General features: G+C 41.1%; 1 protein-coding gene across 4 annotated transcripts in view; it reads right to left on the reverse strand.

The window, feature by feature from the left end:
• Positions 1–19,072, reverse strand: part of CHRDL1 (chordin like 1) — a 179,321-nt gene extending 160,249 nt beyond the window's left edge. For all 4 annotated transcript variants that reach the window (XM_045298599.1, XM_030887899.2, XM_045298598.1 and 1 more), the window contains exons 1-2: positions 19,023–19,072; positions 14,333–14,483 (exon numbers count right to left, since the gene is read on the reverse strand). In XM_045298599.1, coding sequence (XP_045154534.1) covers positions 14,333–14,411 — 79 coding nt within the window. In that variant the 5' untranslated portion in view covers positions 14,412–14,483; positions 19,023–19,072. The remainder of the gene's footprint in view (positions 1–14,332; positions 14,484–19,022) is intronic.
• Positions 19,073–19,469: the final 397 nt, after the last annotated feature.

The following is a 19,469-nucleotide window of genomic DNA, read 5'->3' on the forward strand; positions in this document are numbered from 1 at the left end:
GCCTGGGAGGCGGCTCCCTGCTGATCCAGAAGACTCATCATCTCCGAGAGCAGACAATCTCGAGGCACCTGTTGCCTCTGAAATCCCAGAATGTCTCTTCGGATCAGCTCTGAGAAGGAGTCTTTATACACAGCTTTGAAGCAAGTTGCTATCTCTTCACTGAAATGCCTTTAAGACAAACTACTTCACTGACACTATTAAATGGTGTCAAATACTCAAGATTATATTTATCCATGAAAACCACAGATAATCCAAATAATCTTGTTCCAGCCACTTCCCACCAAATTCAGACCCCAAAGTGTCTTGTTTGACAAATTGTGAAGATGGAGTGCTGTGAACTTTTCTGCTTTAAATTAGTTCCAGAACTTAGGAGGTCAATGTTAAGGGTCAATGTCAAGGGTTAAGAAGCTAGGGGTGCAAGTTCTGAAAAAACTATGGAGCTAAATGAGGATGATGAAAACAAAAATCACACATTTCCTCTGAACTATGCCCTATTCTAGGGGCTTTTATCTTTAAATTCACTAAATCCTGACAACCACCTTATAAGGTAAGTCTCAATAGCATCCTCATTTTACAGATGGCAATACCGAGACAGAAAGAAGTGTGGCAATTTGCTCAAGGTCACAAGGTTAGTCCCATTATAGAACTGGGATTCAATTTGGGAAATGAAGGACTTCCACATTTTTTTGCCTATTTTTTGTGTAAAATTTTTTGTCTATTTGTGGTAGTTACATAATCTGCTGTCAATTTGAAACTTAAGAGTGAAGGGGTTCAGGTTAGCCAGTCAATCAGGTCACAGCTTGATGACCTCACTTGGAGATGTTAAAGAGATAAATAGCTCGCTGAAGGTGGGACACACTCCCTGTGAGACATTCCTTCTGACAAAGCACATGGAACTATACGAAAGCCCGGGGAGCTGGAGGAGCTACATGGAGACCCCTGCCAGCACTAAGCTGCTTCTACTGCCACTGGACCCACAAGACTTTACACCCACTGGCCTGTGATCTTCTGCATTTGGCATTATTGCATGGCTACATTGAGTCTTAAGAGGAATTTATGGACTAGTATTGGACATATGGGCTAATATTAGACTTATTTACTTGATCTGGACTGGGCTGGGATGTTTTCTCAATGTATAATTACTCTTTAATATAAAGCTCTTTCTTACACACATATGAGTGTCTATGAATTTGTTTTGCAAGGCTACTCGAACTAACACACTCTTCTACCTTTGAGAGTCAACTTTAGTCACTTTTTAAAGCTTCAAGTGTTGGTTGTAATGAAGTAAAGTCATGAAGTCATCCTCAAGATAAAACTCAAAAACAAAACTCATTGAGTTCATTCGGACCTATAGGACAGTAGAATATGTATTGGTTTCTGAAACTGTAAGTCTTTGTAGGTGTAGATATTCTCACCATTCTTCTGAGGTGTGAAATACCTGGTGGTTTTGAATTATTGACCTTGTGGTTAGCAGCACAACGTGTATCCTACTATGCCACCAGGACTCCTGTAAGACTATATAAAATGATATAAAATGATACTGTTGGCAGAGACCCTATTTTGCCTTTTTTATATCTATATCTGCCAAAATAAAATCTAAAATAATGCCCAGGCTCTCAAAACCTTGGAAATCTAGTTGGAAAAACAATATTACCCCATCTAAAAGTTCTTTTTGATTTCCTTTAAACCTACACACACTTTTCTCATAGTACCCACTTGATATCTAGCCCATATTATGGCACCAGTGTCTTCCAAGTCATGCTACTTAAGGGTAAACTTTTCTTATTCAAGCAATAACGTCTGATAGAAACCTGACTCTACATGTCAACATAATGAACTGTCATCAAGTCCATTGGTCCTATTATCTAAGTAGTACAAGATTTGGTCACTGGATCCAAGACAGAAATCCACAAGCCCTAGAAGCAAAATCAACAGCTGAAAGCAAGCCAGAAGATGGGCAGTAACACTATAAATGCTATTAAACAATGTTTATGGAGTTGCTGACTGGTTTTTCCCCACAAGTGCCTAGTAAAATGAACACTATAATTTTAGAGACATGTTTTACCATGGTTAACCAAGATTAAGGGGTCAGGACAATTATAACTTATTTCTCCATGAATGCATTGAAAAATGATCAATTTTTATACAGCGTGATAGTAGATTGTAAGACATGCTTGGAAGCTTTAAGTTTAGAAAATGTTAGCATCACTTCGAAGGGAATTTGTTGAGTTACACAGTATAGTCAACCACATTTAAAGTCCCAGTGTGTTCATCATGGATAAGGAGTACAAGTAACCTGACTTCATTGAAACAATTATGCCTCACCAATTTCTAGAAGGTAAAGGCAAGAAAGTAAGGGGATCTCTTGCCAATAAATAAAATGAGAGATAACAGCTGGTGAATGAGTTGCTTACCACTAACTCATGGTATCTGAGAGCAGAACTTGGTCGCCAAGAAATTCCAACTAACCTTTGAGATGGAGCTCCCACCTGCACCAGGTTAATTTGGCCCAAATGAGAAGTGAAAGCTCTGCTAATTTAAGGGCCCCTGTCAGCAGTAACAACAAAATCACAAAGTAAACAAGAGAGATGTGTCATGAAAATACCAATGTTTTGCCTATTCGTTACTGCTCAGCTCTAAGGACTAGGTCAAAAGGGCAGTAACTTCATCATCAGTCCAAAAGCAAGAAAGCATTCCCATGAATTCCCAAGAACTATTTTTGATACATGCTATTACAGTAGACACATCGTCAAGTAAGTATTACAATAATATTTATTCCATGATAACACATACGATCAGTGGAAAGGAAAGATAAATTTGCGCTGTTAACTTTATGAGTGGACAAATTAAGTAAACAAATTCCTTTTTAAGTCTTTTATTGGCTACTAGAATAGTGAAGAAAAAATGAAGGCCTAAGTACTTTTCATCTGTCATTTATCAAACTTGAAGAGGAATGAAGGAGGGGGAGATATAATCATTAAGGGGCGGGGTGGGGACAGTCTTTTATCTATCTGGCCATTGGATTTCTCTATTTCAATTCTCTGTGAGAATTCCTCAGGTATTGTAGATTTCATTACCAGGCCATGGAAGCCCGTGAAAAAGATAGCCGTTCCCAATCCTACATATACAGCTTACAGTTAATGATCTTATTTGTATTTGCTTGATTATTTGTCCAAATTAATTCCACTTACTATACATTGAGTGGCCTATGAACATCATACTGTTCCACTGCTGGCTTTATGACTATTTTACTTGTCTACTAGCAGGTGGGAAATCTCAAGGCAAAGGAAAATCTACATATTTCAAAGAGTTTTGACAGGTGAGCAAGGTAAGATCATTGGTTACCATGAGAACTGGAGATTTTCCATGAAATTTCAATTCATCATGTTCTATCTTCCATTAACATGGATAACTGGGAGTTGATGGTATTGTCATTAGTCTTTACTATGTGACCATGGGGAGATCGTTTTACAGCTGGTGAAACCTGGCCAGAATTTTTTTTCTGGATAAAACCATGTCTTCCGTGCCACATGGCACAGAAATTTGGTTTGCTTGCTTGCTTGCTTGCTTGTTTGTTTGTTTGTTTGTTTGTTTGTTTAATCAATGATCTTGTTCTCCCTCTCAACATCTCAACTACCAAGTCTATGCTGAAGAGGTATGCTTCCTGTTTGGTCAAGAATACAAGTTTTGTTCATGAACTGTTCCCAGTAGAATCAACTCTTTATCCCCTGAAATTGGTATCTACACAATCTAGCTTTTATTTGAGACACATGAGTTTTCTCTTCACTGCTGCTGTTAAGTGCCAACAAGTCAGTTCCAATACACAGTAATCTCTTCACAACAGAACATAACATTGCCAGTCCTATTCCATCCTCGGCCATTGCTATATTTGACCCAATTATTGCAGCCACAGTGTCAACATGTCTCATTGAGGTGGTGCTTCTTTCTCTCAGACTCTATTATACCAAGTATGATGTCCTTCTCCAGAGACTGACCTTCCTAACAACACATCCAAAGCCCAAGGAACAGTCTGTTTATATTTCTTCCAAGACAGACGGGTTCATTCTTCTGGAAGTTCATGTATTTTTTATTTTTAATATTCTTTACCTACACCATAAGTCAAGGGCATCAGTTCCTTTTCAGTCTTCCTTATTCACTATCCAGCTGCCACATGCACATGAGGCCATTGACAAGAAACATGGCTTGGTTCAGATGTACCTTGTTATTCAAAGTGACATATTTGTAACAATTTTAAAAGATCTTTGGAAGTAGATCTACCCGATGATTTGCTGAATGCTGTTTTCATGGAGATTGATTATCTGTCCTACAGGTGCATTTTAGTGAATCCAACTGTGAACTGATCTAATAAATCGTGATCCATTGGTTTCTTCAGGCTTGGAACTAAACTTATCCCATGGCTCAATTTTCAATCGGCTGTCTATAGGGTGAACAATAACACAAGGGAGGTGTGCACTAGCTACAACAAGGAATCATACATCAAAAAGGCAGCACATAAAAGAGATAAAGCTCCAAAAGTATGACGGAATTTCAAAGAAAAATGCAAATGGAAATCGGTAAGCCCAGGAAGGAATAGGAAGAGTGCTGTTACATACCTAAGACTGCAATCAATGCCACGAAACAAAATGTGCATAAATTATCGCCTGGAAAACCAAGTTGCTCCTAAACTTTCATTCAAATCACCATTCAAGGTATTTTTTAAAAAGTGCAACATTGATAGTTAAGATGGTTTCATTTTCGTAAAATAACACGTATGTATCGCTGAGCTAAGAAAAAGAACCAAGAGAAAAAGAAAGAAAAAAGGGGCAGCCATGTGCAAAATGGGGGTGCGGTGTTTAAGTGTTGGGATGCTAAGCAACACTTACCACTAGTGCTCCAGCAGGAGAAGGATGAAGTAGTCTGCTTCCCTCAAGATTTACAGCCTCAGAAACCTGATGTGGTAGTTGCCCTCTGCCCTATACAGTCACAGTGAGTTGGAATCAACTTGAAGGTAGTGAGTATGGGTAGCCTCACATGAGGGAACCCTTGTGGTGCAATAGTTAAAAAGCCCAGCTGGTAACTGTAAACACCAGTGGTTAGAACCCACCAGTTGCTCCATAAAGTCTGCTTCCTTAAAGTCTCTGGACTTTGTAAATCCCTTGGGAAATTCTACTTTGTCCTATAGAGTCACTATGAGTTAGACTCTGACTCGAGGACAGCGACAGCGGGTGTGGTTTGGGTTGTAGGATCCTTACATATTGTGACTACATGGGACTTTTCTTGTATTTAAGCTTTTCTCTATCTTCTGAGTGTTTACCATTGAGGTTCTCTTTTTCCATTAGAATAAAATCATAGTAATACAAAGCTTCATGCTTAAGGCATTTGATGGTTGAGAATTCAGTGCGTTCACCCATCAAGCATCCATTTCTTTAGCATTGCCATGTTCTATCCTCCAATTAACTTAGACTATCTAGGGGTAAAGTACATGCGTCACATTTCCTTAGCACTTAGAGAAAGGCATTTATTGAGTTATGATTTCATATTTGCCTTCTTCCTTTACAGAGAAAGTTAAACAAATTTGCTCTACACACTTTCACCCAAACTACAATCAAAAGGTTTTGGAAATTAATAAAAAACAAATGTCAAGCAGGTAATTCTTCTGTCTTTAATGAAACCCAGACAGCAGATAGTCTCCTTTTACCTCCCACAGTGTACTTTATTGAAAGAGCTCATGATCAATACTATTGAGTGACCGGAAGGTGGGAATAGCGTTTGTAGCTGGAACTGTAAATTGCCTCTCGCCAGCAAATCAAAAGTCTCTCTTTTTAACCTTCCAGGATGCATAAGCCAAATTTAGAGCACAGGTGCTATAATCCACCAAATTAGGTGTTAAAAACAGCTACTCCTTATACTTCCTTTCTGATGGCTTCTATTTTGTTACATCTCTAAAAATATTACCATGTAATCATTCTTTCATCTCTCACCTGTATCCAATCCTTTTAGAAGTAGGCAAGCTATAAATCTTCAAGGAATAAGACTCTTTGCAATGACCTTGTGACACTGAAGAATGTCAACTAACTATCCAAGGCAAGGGCCCTTGCTTTTCTTGCCCCCCATCTCCAGCCCCTATTCTTGAGTCTTTTAGCTTTCTGTCTAGAAAGCAAGAATTCCTCTCAGCCTATTTGTAGAGAATCTTTCCTTCAAAAAACATGAATGATTCAACTGGTACCATATAGCAACAACAGAAACCTGCTTTTCTGACTTTAATCACAGTCTTCTTTCCACTAAATTAGAAGATCATCCCAATCCTGAGAAGGCAGGGACCTTTAAGAAGCATAAACATAAAGACACATATTTTCAACCTTCTTCACTACTTTCCTTTGGCTTAGCTTATTTAGGTTCCTAAGTAATTTCAATCCTGGTCATTGTCTTTTAACAACTGAATGGTGTGCTGCCTCTTAGGAATTCTGGTTACAGAGTGCTTTATTTATTCACTTGCACAAGGGGGCTGCCATGTGCAAAGGACTGGGCTTCTCTTCAAGAGAATGGGCTGACTTCCTCAGAAAATTGCTGAGAGGCAAACTGTTGTACTGAGTCTGGATCCCACGGTTTTGTTTTGTTTTCTCTTTGCCTCTAGCTTGGACATGCTGGCTGCCCTTGTACACAGTCACTTGACCACACTGAGTTTGTTTCACAGCTGAAAAGGCAGGGGATACTACTGCTTAGCTCCCCAGGCAGTTGCAAGCTAATTATGTGCCAGCCATTGTGTTAAGCGCTTGGTGCCCACAATTCCTTTTATTCTTAAAGTGAGCATGTTGATGGTCATTATTCTCCTACTTCCCCCTTTCTAATGCCAGTGAAACTGGAGAGGTGAAGTAACAGTCCCACGGTAGATAGAACGTGGTAGGAGCTGATTGTTGAAGCTAGTGTGACCTCAGAGCCAACGCACCTCTCACTGCCCCCGGCCACAGCTAAATGAGAATGCACTTTGAGAAACAAACACAGAATATCTAATTTGATAAGATAGTCTTCCTTTTGTTCACTTTATCTACCTAAACTTATAAAGGTGATAGGTCTCTTCTTTGCTTGCTTCTTTCCATTGCCCAATTACGACTTCAAGTCTGTAAATGAGAATCTTGGAGAAGAAAAGCCATGCCTTTCTGATTGGCTTTCACAATTGACAAAGGGTTTGAGTGGGCTCCTTACGGCTACTCTTCACTGCCGTAAACCTTCTAAATATTTCTTTCCATCCCTTCCATTTTTCAATGACCCATCCTTGAGAAACCAGAGACGCAAAGTGAACCAAATATGAATGGTGGAAGCTTTTCTCCCGAGGAGAATACATGGGAGAGAATCGAGCTCATTGGAAGGACCAGCTGACTCACCTTATAAAGTAGGAAAGGACTCCAGGAAATACTTGAACAGTTTCTCTCCCGCAGAACCTTTGCCAGAGTTGGCACAGTCCGGTCCATTAGAAATCCATAATTGAATATCCCTAACAACTCAATTCCTCGACCTCGCTTTGATCAATAGTTCATTACGTAAGTTAGAACTGCCAAAAGGAGCAAATGCTTTAGTCCGTTTGTCCCATATTTGCATGAATATTATGAACTGAATGTTACGCTTCTTTGAACTTCAAAAGAGCTTCCTGGCCTCTTTTACTACAACTTTAACAACCACATAATGAAGTTACAGAAAGACCTTTTCCCAGCTAAAGACCTCAAACCTTGCTAACTAACACTGGACAGTAACAAACTTTACATAAGCAACAAATAGCTCATTCTTCCATTGCAATGCACCTTAATTACTCGATCAGTATTTCCTGGTTTCCTGAGATGGTCTTCCCTCTTGTGATAGCAACTGTAACAAGGGCTAATTAGGTCCCAGTCCTTGGCAGCACCCACCGTCTGTCCTTGCGAATAGAGCTTTCCACCATTAAAGCATCTTTTTCAGACCTCCTTAAATTTCTACAACTGAATACACATCATTGACCATAACACACATAAGACTGTGCCCCTCTTTCAATACTGCTATCCATAAACCATACTTGAGCCAACAACTTACAGTGTAACCAGCCCCTGAAAGATAAAAAATCTTGGTTTCCTTGGACACAATAGGATGAAGCAGCAGAAAACAGACACTTTACTGAAGTCCTGGATTATGTCTTGCTGAATTAAAAGCAAACAGCAACAACAAAAACCCTGTTTTCCCTTCATCCTCTCTCACTTCTCTAGAAATAAAACCAAAACGGAACTCACTGCCATTGAGTCAATGCTGACACCTAGCAGCCCTGGGGGCTGCACCTGTGGCTTTCTTGAGTGTACCTCTTTTTTAAAAGAAATGTTTCATTAGGAGCTCTTACAGATATTATTATAATCCATATTCCCATTAGATCAATGATAATTGTACAATGACTGCCCTCATCATTTTCTTCTTTTTGTTTTGATACAAACACACATTTATTTTGTCACTTTTTAAACACATGTGCACACCTGCACATGCTTCCACTGACTCATCAATCTGAAGGACACTCACATGCACCTGTAATGTGTATGTCTCCACTGAAATGCAGAATCTTGCGCCCAGCTAACTACATAACATCTCTTCTTGGATGTCTGCTACTTCGAACTTCATATGAACTCCAAACCCAGACCCGCTCCTTCCACAGTCTTCCTCTTCTCAGGTGATGGCATTTCTGGTCTTGAGATTTCCAATGATGTTGCAGTCGTCATTGATTCCTATTTCTCGCATGTTTTAGGAAGGCTACACACGATGCAGCTTCCTGTTGTCCTGCCCTCACCTTCGACCAGACTGCCTCTCTTTCACCTGTCCTGTCCTCCCTGTCCTCCCCTTGCCTCTCTTTCCCTTGACTCGCCTTCCCTTCCCGCCATTTTCCTTCCATTTCCTTTCCTTCCTGGAGAAGACTCACACTATGTTTTCTCCAGAGACATCATGGAAGTTTGTTTCCACTCCAAATATTTTGATCATCTTGAGAAGCACTATGTTCCCAGAAACCTGGTTCTCTGGGGTCAATTCCCAGAAAGTTCACTGGTTCTCTGCCTGCTGATTCAGCACCCTTGCCCCAATCAGGTTATTTACAGTTGGAATACCACACCCCGTACTATCGGCGTCAAGTGATGCTTTGCTTGTCTTATGCAAAAAGAAGTTCACTCAATGATGAAACCAAAAACTTGGGCTCTCTTACCTTCTTGCTTGTGTTGGGGATCCTAACACTGCTGCTGATTCTCTTAGCATCAAAACCATTAAATAAGAAATGACCAAAACCACCTCCCAGTTCTATGTTAGAAGAGTTCCTCAGTTGTAGAACCTGTTGCTGTGATGCTGGAAACCATGCTACTAGTATTTCAAACACCAGTAGGTGGACAGGTTTCAGCAGAGTCTCCACATGAAAATGACTCTGTGAGACAGTTAATTCACTGGCAGTCCAATTCACAAGGGCTGCTGGCTGCAAGTCAAGGAAGCAGACAGCTGAGTCTTCTGAGGAGTAATACAGGCAGTCGACCATAGGCAGCAAACAGCATGCCCTCATCATTTTCAATATATTTTCTTTTCTTCTTCTTTATAATTTTTTATTAAAAGATCATTTTATTGGGGGCTCTGACAACTCCTACTGAAAGCCGTACATCAATTGTACTGGGCATATTTGTACACATGCTGCCATTGTTTTTTATCTAGTACCGCTTAATGGGAGTAAAACGGACTGTCTTTTCTTTTTTCAATGAGTGGCTGAGGGTTTCGAACTGCTGATCTTTCAGTTAGCAGCCCAACTGGATTAGAGAGTAAAAGTATGAGAATGAAAATGTCTCTTTCCTTTAAAGGAGGTTTCCCCTGTTCCAAGAGTAATATTTGCAAACTGTAGAAACCTTGTTCAAGTATCAAGATGAACAAAAATAATATACATAATACTACCACCTAGCGTTTTTGTAAAGCTTCCGATTGCACATCATATATGAATATAAATTTCAGATGAATAAGGAACTATAAGTAAAACCCAAAATGAAGAAAGCATCAGGAAAACATGTAAGGTGGGGAAGATCTTCCAAGGAGTAACAAGAAATCTGAAAGCCATGAAATAATGAATGACTCTTTTGACTACATAAAATCATGTAACTCATCTCTACGGAAATATCAGCATCCTAGTGGCATAGCGAGTTACTCAATGGGATGCTAACCATGAGATCAGCAATTCAAACCCAGGGGCTACTCCACAGCAGAAAGAGAAAGCTTTCTGCTCCTGTAAAGATTTACAGCCTTGGAAACCTCCAGAAGCAATTCTACCCTGTCCTATAGGGTTGCTTTGAGTCAGAATCAACTCAATGGCAGTGAGTTTGACCTGCAAAAATACAACTTAAAAGTTTAAAACAAATGGATGGCTCAAAAAATATCATTTGAAAATAAAGTACATAACCTTAACTACAATAAGCTATTACAATCAATAAGACAAGCAATTTTCACTGAAAAAAATACAAGCGACATCTAAAATAATAGCAAAGGTACTCGACTTCAGTCACAGAAAAATAGCACAGCAAAATAAAATAATTTATCTCTATTAAATTGGATTCCAAATATAAAGATCATTAATACTTTTGATGAAATGAAATAGAAATGTAGTGTTACACAGATAATAAAAGTTATAAATTGAAACAGCTTCTATGAAGGGAATTTAGCCATATTTATCAAATTCAAAACTAAATAAATACACACTGTGACCTAACAGTCCCTTACCGAGGTACTTAAAGATGTTCATTAACACATTACAAGTAATAGCAAAAACTGGAATCAAACTTAATGTCTATCAATAAAGCCAAAAAGCCACACGCAGTGCTATCCAGTGGATTCTGACTCATAACAACCATGCAGGGCAGAGCAGAACTGCTCCTTCGGGTTTCTGAGACTGTTACCACTGTATGGGAACAAACAGACTCCTCTTTTCTCCCATGGAGTACAGCCCAACACTTAACCCACTACCACACTAAGACTTCTTACAATCTACCAATAAAACCAAAAAGCCAAATCCATGGAATCAAGTTGATTCCAACTCACAGAGATTCTATAAGACAGAATAGATCTGTGCCTTCCTCTTCCTCCTTTAGATCAGCTGGTGGGTTCATACTACTGACCTTGTGGTTAGCAGTCTAATGCTTACTAATCCATTATACCATCAGAGTTCCTTTATATACCAATAGGGACTAGTTAAATACAGGATATCATATTTATGCAAATAAAAACTATAAAGGCATTATAAAGAACATGACACTATTGGCTTTCTATGCTCTAAATCCATTATTGAGTAAAAACAAGATAAATATGTATATATACATATACATATATTTAAAAATCAAACTCACTGCCATAAAGTCAATGCCAATCCATAGCAACCCTATAGGACAGAGCAGAACTGCTCCTGTGAGTTTCTGAGATTGTAACTTTTTATGGGAGTAGAAAGCCTCATCTTTCTCCCATGGAGCAGCTGGTGGTTTCTAACTTCGGACCTTGTGATTAGCAGCCAATGTGTAACCACTACATCACTAGAGCTCCTCATACTGTACACACACACACACATACATATAATCTTATTTTTGTAACAAGAAAAAAATCTTAGCATGCATTTATGCTTTTATAACAGGAAAAGAGTTTAGAACACATAGCAAACTATTATTGAGGTTATCTCTAGAGAGTGGGATAAGATATTGAGGAATACATACTGTCGATGAAGCCTAGATAATTTAATTTCTTTTATATAAAGAACATCCACTCATTTTGCAATTTTGGACATTTTAAAACATAACCATGATCTAGGACCACTAAATTTTCAGTAAGTAGGGCTTCTGATGGTAGCATGACATTGCATGACATCAATCATTTATATAACTATTTCTCCATGAACTGGTATTTGCACTGAATTTAACTTACAGCCACAATGCAAATCACCATGTATATGCTGTGTCTGTCGGAAAAAGATATATATGTGTAAATGTATATATGGGTGTGTGTGTATGTCAAAGCAACATATCTATATGGCATATATTTGAGATTTAATGGTGATAACTTTGCAAATGTCTTCAAGACCCCAAGCTCACATGAGGTCTCCTATAAAATTTTGCGGGAAGGAGGGGAGAAACTGAGGAGCTGATACCAAGGACTCAAGTAGAAAGAAAATGTTTTGAGAATTACGATGGCAACAAATGTACAAATGTGCTTGACACAACAGATTTATGTATGGATTGTGATAGAGTTGTACGAGCCCTCAATAAAATGATTTAAAAAAAAAATTTGCGGGTAGCTCATTGGACTAGAAGCATGAGACACTACACTAGAATTGGTGTCCAGGACCATCTGTTACATAATCACTTTGACACATACTGATTTTTAGAAGGGCTTGGGATAAATTTTTGAGAGACGGGGCTTTCTACTCCAGAAATAGTTAGTCTTGGAAACTCACACAGGCAGTTCTACCCTGTCCTATTGAGTTGCTGTGATTTGGCATCGACTCAATGGCAGTGAGTTTAAGACAAAGAAAATGTTAGAAAGTGGTAGGTTCTTGGTCCATAAATATTTAAGATCGTTCTTTGGTTTGTCAGGTAATCTCTAAATTGCATAGACAGTAATTCTCTAAAAATGGAAGTCTTCCAAGAAGAGATGTCTTCTAAGAGTTACAAACTTCCTCCCCATGCCATCAGTAACAGGGTATCAGGGAAGTTTCTCTCTGTGTGTGGAGGGATTTTAAAGCACAGCTGATGATGAGCTGAACTGAGAATGAATGGACAGCATTATTAGCACATATACTAAAATCAAGGAGGACTTTTGTAAGAGAAGAGGTCTGAGATGGACTATATTCAAGTGAAAGGAGAAGAAGGCAGTTTGAAGCACACAAAGGGAGAGGCTGACCAAGCTAGCCTTGCCCTACTAAAAGTATCTCATGTCTCAGTCCTCCAGATATCACCACAGAACACTACGCTTAAAAGCTTCATTAAAAGCACTGTTTCTCCCAGGAACAGAACTAAATTTACTATGCAAAAGGTAGTGACACAGAAACACACATCACGATGCAATAGCTTAGCATGGTTCTCCCTGTCAACAAGTTTCCTGCCTAATACGTTTAAAGTATGCTGAGAAAGAAGATACTTGTTTAAATGACGGCTTCAGAGGGTGTGTCAGCGCCTACCCAAAATCTTTTCACAGTTCCTTCTCATGAATATAGCTAATGGAGCAGAGAATGTCTCCTTGAACCAATTCTACTTTGTGCTAATTTTGATGCAGCCTAAGAGGGGAATTTGAGCTATAGCTTGTCCTTCGAATTTGGAGCAAATGTCCCCCACTCTGGGCAAGTGGCCCAAAGAAGATAAGGCCCATTCTATGCAAAGGCAGCAAGCAGACAGTTCCTAAGAAGACAGATGTCAGTGGTTGCTCATAAATCCCCCAGAGGTGACAGTTAATAAAGGGGAGGGGAAAAAAAAGGAAAATGAGCTGATTCCGGGAACCCAAGAGGCAAGCGAATTTTGGGAATAATGAGGGCAACAAATGTATAGATGTGTTTTATACAATTGATCTATGCATTGTGATGAATTGTATGAACCCCAATAAATTGATTTTAAAAATAGGGTTAATTATTCCCCTTTCTTGCCACTCTCTGCGTTCTCCAGTGTGTTTGCCCACCACATGGATCACTGACTTCCTAGAAACATCCTCTGACTTTGCAGGGACATTCATTTCAATCAATAGCATCCAGTTTACTAACAGTCTCTGGAATCTCAATTTCCTCAAAGGATTTTTCATCTGAATTCAGTTCATGGGGAGGTTCTTTCCCTTCTATATTTAAGGCAGAAGGGAATTGACAGTCTACTTTATTATTATTTCCTTCCTTCCTTCTTTCTTTCCTTCCTTTCCTTCTCTTTCTTCTTCGTCCTCACCATAAACTGAAAGGCTTTGCTGAAGAGTCTGAAACATAGGGGAAAATCCAGTTCATCTGTCAGATATTTCTAGAGTTACGTAAAATAGAATGAGATTTGTAAAGTTTAGAACAGGAAAAGGACAATAGGCTAATAATGTGTCATGTGATCGACGAGATGAAAACTACATGAGAATCAGAAAAGCAGTCTCAAAAACTACATGAGAATCAGAAAAACAGTCTCAAATTCTTTTATCAACGCATGCATAAACCAGTAACATTCACTTTCCTCTTGTCGAATAACGGCATGGCTACATTTGGGCTAAATCACAATCCCTACAGATCATAACCACATTTTCAAAAACTTTAAAAAAATTTATCCACCACCACCCCCTCCAAAAAACCCCACAAACTTCAGCTACTTACGTTTTACTTGCTCTGCTTTGCTTCCTTCTAGGAAAAGAAAGAAGAGGAAGCAGAAAAAGATGTGTTTCATGCCTCCCATCTTCCGATTTTTTCTCAATTGTGTCCACTGCAAATGGCAATCAGGAACCTTCCTAGACCTGCTGTACAGGAGCTGTTGGGAAGAAAGTGGGAGGTGGGAGGGGGAGTAGAACAGTGAGACTTAAGACACATACTGTGGAACTAATGGAAATCATTGAAACTTAGGCTTCTAACTTGCTAGAAAAAAAGAGAGAGAGAGGACAAGCACAGTTTTCTTATAGAAGGATGAGCACTGACCTCTCCTGGTTTCAAAGATCATGGACAAACACACAGGTTAACGAACCTACAGTCCTACACAAGCCTTGGGCTAAGACAGGACAGAATAAACTTGGAAATCCTCCTTCCACCATGAATTGAAGTGATTGAAGGGAATCTTTGGAAGAAAAGGAGAGGTAGAATCTGCAACAAGGCTATTTGGGCAAATAAAGTAAAAGTCAAAATGTGAGACCCAGGCCATTTCTGAAAGGAAACTTAACTAATTTTAGCTCCACACCTACCATTACTATTGGCCTTTCACGGCTGTTTCTCCTGTGTCTTCTATGTGGTCTGTGTATAAATCCCTCCAGTATGGCTATGTATGTTAGGAAAAACAGATGCAATTATCAAAGAGATCCCATTAAACACCTGAAAATTGTTTTATAGCTTAGTATGGTTCAGACATATCCCTCCACCATGAAGGCCACTGTGAAATGGACATTTTAAATGGGCCCTTTAAAATCGAATTTAGGTAAATTTAAATTCACCTTGTTCATAGTGCACTACCATGCAAAAAACTACAGTTTATTAATTCTATCTTCAAGGCAGCTATAATTCATATAAAAATATGACACTTGTATTACCATTCCAAAGGGTGGAAGTTTTAACTTTGGAGCAGCGAACCCCAGAATGTTTGCTATATACATAGCTCATATCCAGTCACAAGTCATTAAACCACAGTTTGTACAGCCCCAATAGGTGACTTGAAAATGTTTCCATAGTCTAGAAATCCCACACTCAGTCTCAAGTTAACCCTGAGTAGAAATGGAATCCATTGATCTCTTCCAAAGGGTCCAACTTAAAGTTTGAGTATTAACAAAGCAAAGGAATGCAAAAAGATCGTTCTGGAGAATTGAAATGTCTTTGAGCTCTGAAAGTGAGGAGGCTGGGGGAGTAGTGATTACAGTGCCAGGCCACCAGCAGCTCTGCAGGAGAAAAACAGTCCATTGGTGGGGAGAGGGGATGGGATTTGAGGAGCAAACAATGAATGTTGGAGGAGAAGAGGGAACATGAGAACTGATTGTGATTATATATATACAACTCTTTTTTAAAGCGATTTAACCATGGAAGTGTAAGATATGTGACTACTATATAAAGAAAACTACTACTACTAAAAAGAGAAAGAAAGAAAGAAACCCAACTTGACCGATGGTTACCATGGGTGAAGGAGAAAGACTTGCTGCTTAGGGGCATTGAGTTTATGTTAATGGTGGTGGAATAATTTAGAAAGGATAACAATAACACTTGTACAACACGAAGAGTATGACCAATGACAGTGAATTACACATGTAAAGGTTGTGGATTTGGAGAATGTTTTATTGTGTATATTTTTGCCACAGTAAGAATAAATAATTACGTGAATAATAATGAGTACAAGGAAGAAGAAAATGTTCTAGCCTTGATTGTGCTGATAATTGTGCAACTCTTCTTGATATGATTGAATTATGGAATTGTATGACATGTGGATGAAGTGCTAATGAAATTGATACTGAAAATGAAAGAACAAAAGATGGGGCATTTTACTCTCTTTAAAGAGTTACAGTGTCAAAACCCCCAGGGGCAGTTCTACCCGATCCTACAGGGCTGTTGTGGTCGCATTGACTCGATGGCAGCAAGTTTGTTGTTTTGGTTGTGGGCTCTAAAGTGGATGCACAGCTTCTACTTACATACCGAGAAGTTAGCTCGATCGTTGAAAAAAATCCATTTATGAAGGTCTCACGAAAGAGAAATTAATCACAGAGAATCATTTGTGCTATCAGGAAGGATAAGGAGCCTTGGTGGCAGAATGGGTTCCACGTTTGGCTGCTAATCACAAAGTGAGCAGTTCAAATCTGCCAGCCACGCCACAAGAGAAAGATGAGGCTACCGAGCCTCAGAAACCCATCCGGGATGCTATACCCTGTCCTATAGGGTTGCTATGAGTCAGAATCGACTTGGTGGCAGTGAGCTTGGAGTTTTGTCTGTTTGTTTTGGTATCAGGAAGGATTGGAAACACCCACCTGCCTTCTCTACCTCCTTCCTACTCCCGAAACAAAGAACATATCTTCTAGAACATGTTCCTAACCTTACAAAGCCCTGGGTTTTGACTTTTTAGTCTCATGTGAATGTGCGGTTCACTTGCAAATCACTCAGAATGACTGTCCCTTTTGAGTCACCAGGTTCCCTTGAAGCAAATCATTTCCATGAAGAATTTACCAGCATTATCTGCCTTTGTGTGGCACTTCCGAAGCTAACTTTCATAACTTTATCCTTCAAACCTCCATTCGAGGTTTTTTTTTTAGGTGCTTAAATCCAATGTATTATAATCACTCATGGATCTCAGGGGGTGTATTTTTGAAAGTGCAGTTTTCGGGACTCCTCATGCAAGAACCAACAGGGTTGTTTTTCTTGTACAATGGTTGGGCAATTCAGTGAACAGTAGCATTGCTTCATAACTCCAACTGGCAGGAAAACGGCTCTCAGAATCCCTTTGCTTTTCTTGGGTCCCAAATAGTAACGTTGGTGACTAGAGGGCAATGAATCTCGTTTGGCCTTCCTGTCATCTGTGAAGCCTCACAGGCTGTGATGGAGAGAACACCCGAAAACAAATCGCCTCATCAATTTTCACTTTTGAGTTACAAGATCCTCAAATCCTGCCGTGGCACTGTTCTGTGTAGAACTATAAACTGAGAGGGGTGCCCTTTCCACATCGCCCCTTAATATCTTTCACTTAGTTGGTTCTCCCCAGCACCAGCACTACCCCTTTGGGAAAGAAAGATTCAAGACATTTGTTGAAAATGCAGCAGTAAATACCAGCAAGCAACATTCGGCAAACGTGTCAAGCCGTACTCTTGCAAAGAGCCAAACTGTCCTTAATTTTTCAAATTATATTTTGACCCAGTTAACTGGAGTTATTTCTGCATTAACTCTCTGTCTGCTTCACACTGGCTAGTGTGTCACTGAACTTGCACTGGCTCTTTTACAGGTTACTTAGAAATGCAGTCATTGGCATGTGGGGGGGAAGATGGGGGAGGAAGCCTAGGACTCAACCAGAAAGCAACAAAGAAAACAAAACCCTGCAACTAGCAGGGGGTGAGGGCAAGGGAGTTTTACAAAAGAGCAAAAAACCTGTCACATACCAAAAGACCACTCTCTATTACGGTACGGATGTGAAACAAGCATTCACACTGTTCACTTGCAGCAAGCAAAGGGACCCACTGCCCCTTGCTCAGCTGTAAACTGTAAGGCAGTCTGGGCCATCAAGTGACAGGAGTCTCCCCTCAGAGCAAGTCTCCTGGGTAGAATGAAGCCAAGTAGTTATCCCCAAGAGAAGACCATGGGATGAGCACACGTCAGCCAGCCCTTCACACTTCCACAGGGTCCCTTTAATCCTCTACAGAGACTTGACTTGACCTTGTCATTTGACATCCACTCTCCTTTGTGGAGACAGCTTCCAGGGCAACAATTTTCTTTCTGACAAACAATAAGAAGACCTTGTTGTCCTGGGGCCCTCGTCCATCAACTGAAATCCTCTTCCCCTCTCCCTGCACAAGAAAAAAACTCACTTCAAGGGTGGCCAGGGAAGAGTGGCAGATGCAGCCCTGGCTCTCTGTATTCAAAGTCTTCACTGCTGCTGCTGGATGACAAGCAATGTCTTGCATTTGGCTTGCACACCGCCTTCCTGTCTATCACTGGATTTTACTCTTCATAACAAAATGGGCTCCCTGGGGCCCAGGGAACTCCAGTGACTGCCTCAGTTTGTGGGAGGGAGGGAGTGGTTAAGGCTGAGAGGTTCTCAAAATTAGGGTTTGGGACTTTGAGCCTTTATGTTCTAGCCCTGCTTCGCTGCCTCCTGAGCCTAGTGTCTCAACATCCCACTCTGGCGGTATGCCCCCCCCTCCACCCCACACCCCCACCCCTGCCGTGAGTCAGGCATCCAGTGGAGAGAAGAGCCTCTAGCCCCAACCGCCCCATTTCATTAAAGTTTGGCACTCATTAATCACCCACAGGGGCCAGGGCACTTCAGCAAGTGAGAAAACAGGCTTGGGACAAGCGCTGTGATTCTGGGAACTGCAGAAGCCAGTTAGACAACTCAGTTTAGGAATCCATAGGCAACTTCGCAAAGGACCAGGGACTGGAGAAAGGTGGGCCGAGCGGCGAGTAGTGAGTTCGAATCCCGAGGCCCCAACTTGCCCCCAGTCCCTCCCTTTGCCCCCCGGCCTTGGGCATCTGGGTTGGGGGGTTGGTAAATGGGGCCAGATCCAGGGCACCCTGTGGGAACCTCCAGAGGCCACTGTGGTGAACAGCTGACACCCTACCTGTGTATCAGGGCGGGTAGAAGGGTGGTAGGCGCGGGCGCAGGGCACTACTCACTGACCTGGGCACAGGCCTCCTCCGGCTGCCACGCGGGCACGCGCGCCGAGCTCCCCGAGGTGCTCCTCCGAGGTCCAGGGCTCGCAGGTTGTGGCGAGAGCTAAAGTGCGCGCCCAGGGGGGCGGGGTGGGCAAGAGGGGGTGGGAGGGGCAGAATCACCGCCCTCTCCAGTGAGCGGGGGCTCGCGGGGCTCGCAAGGGCAGAGCCCAGGGCGCGGGCGCGGGCGCAGCGGCCCGGGGCCACCTGCCTGCCGACAGGCTCTTCCCTTCCCGCGGCCGGAGAGTCAGCGCCCGAGCCGAGCGCCGCGGGCGGGAAGTTCCTCGCGGCCGCTCACTGCGGATCCCAGCCCACGCGCCCCTGTCCCCCAAGGCACCACGGCTTTATTGCTGCTCCCCTCCAACCCGAAAGTTAAGAAATCGGGAGAAAGTGCGAGGCTCGGCCGGCGACTTTC

This window comes from Echinops telfairi, unplaced genomic scaffold (assembly GCF_000313985.2).
Source record: "Echinops telfairi isolate 266 unplaced genomic scaffold, ASM31398v2 ScPeMD7_7427;HRSCAF=8465, whole genome shotgun sequence".
Taxonomy (NCBI): domain Eukaryota; kingdom Metazoa; phylum Chordata; class Mammalia; order Afrosoricida; family Tenrecidae; genus Echinops; species Echinops telfairi.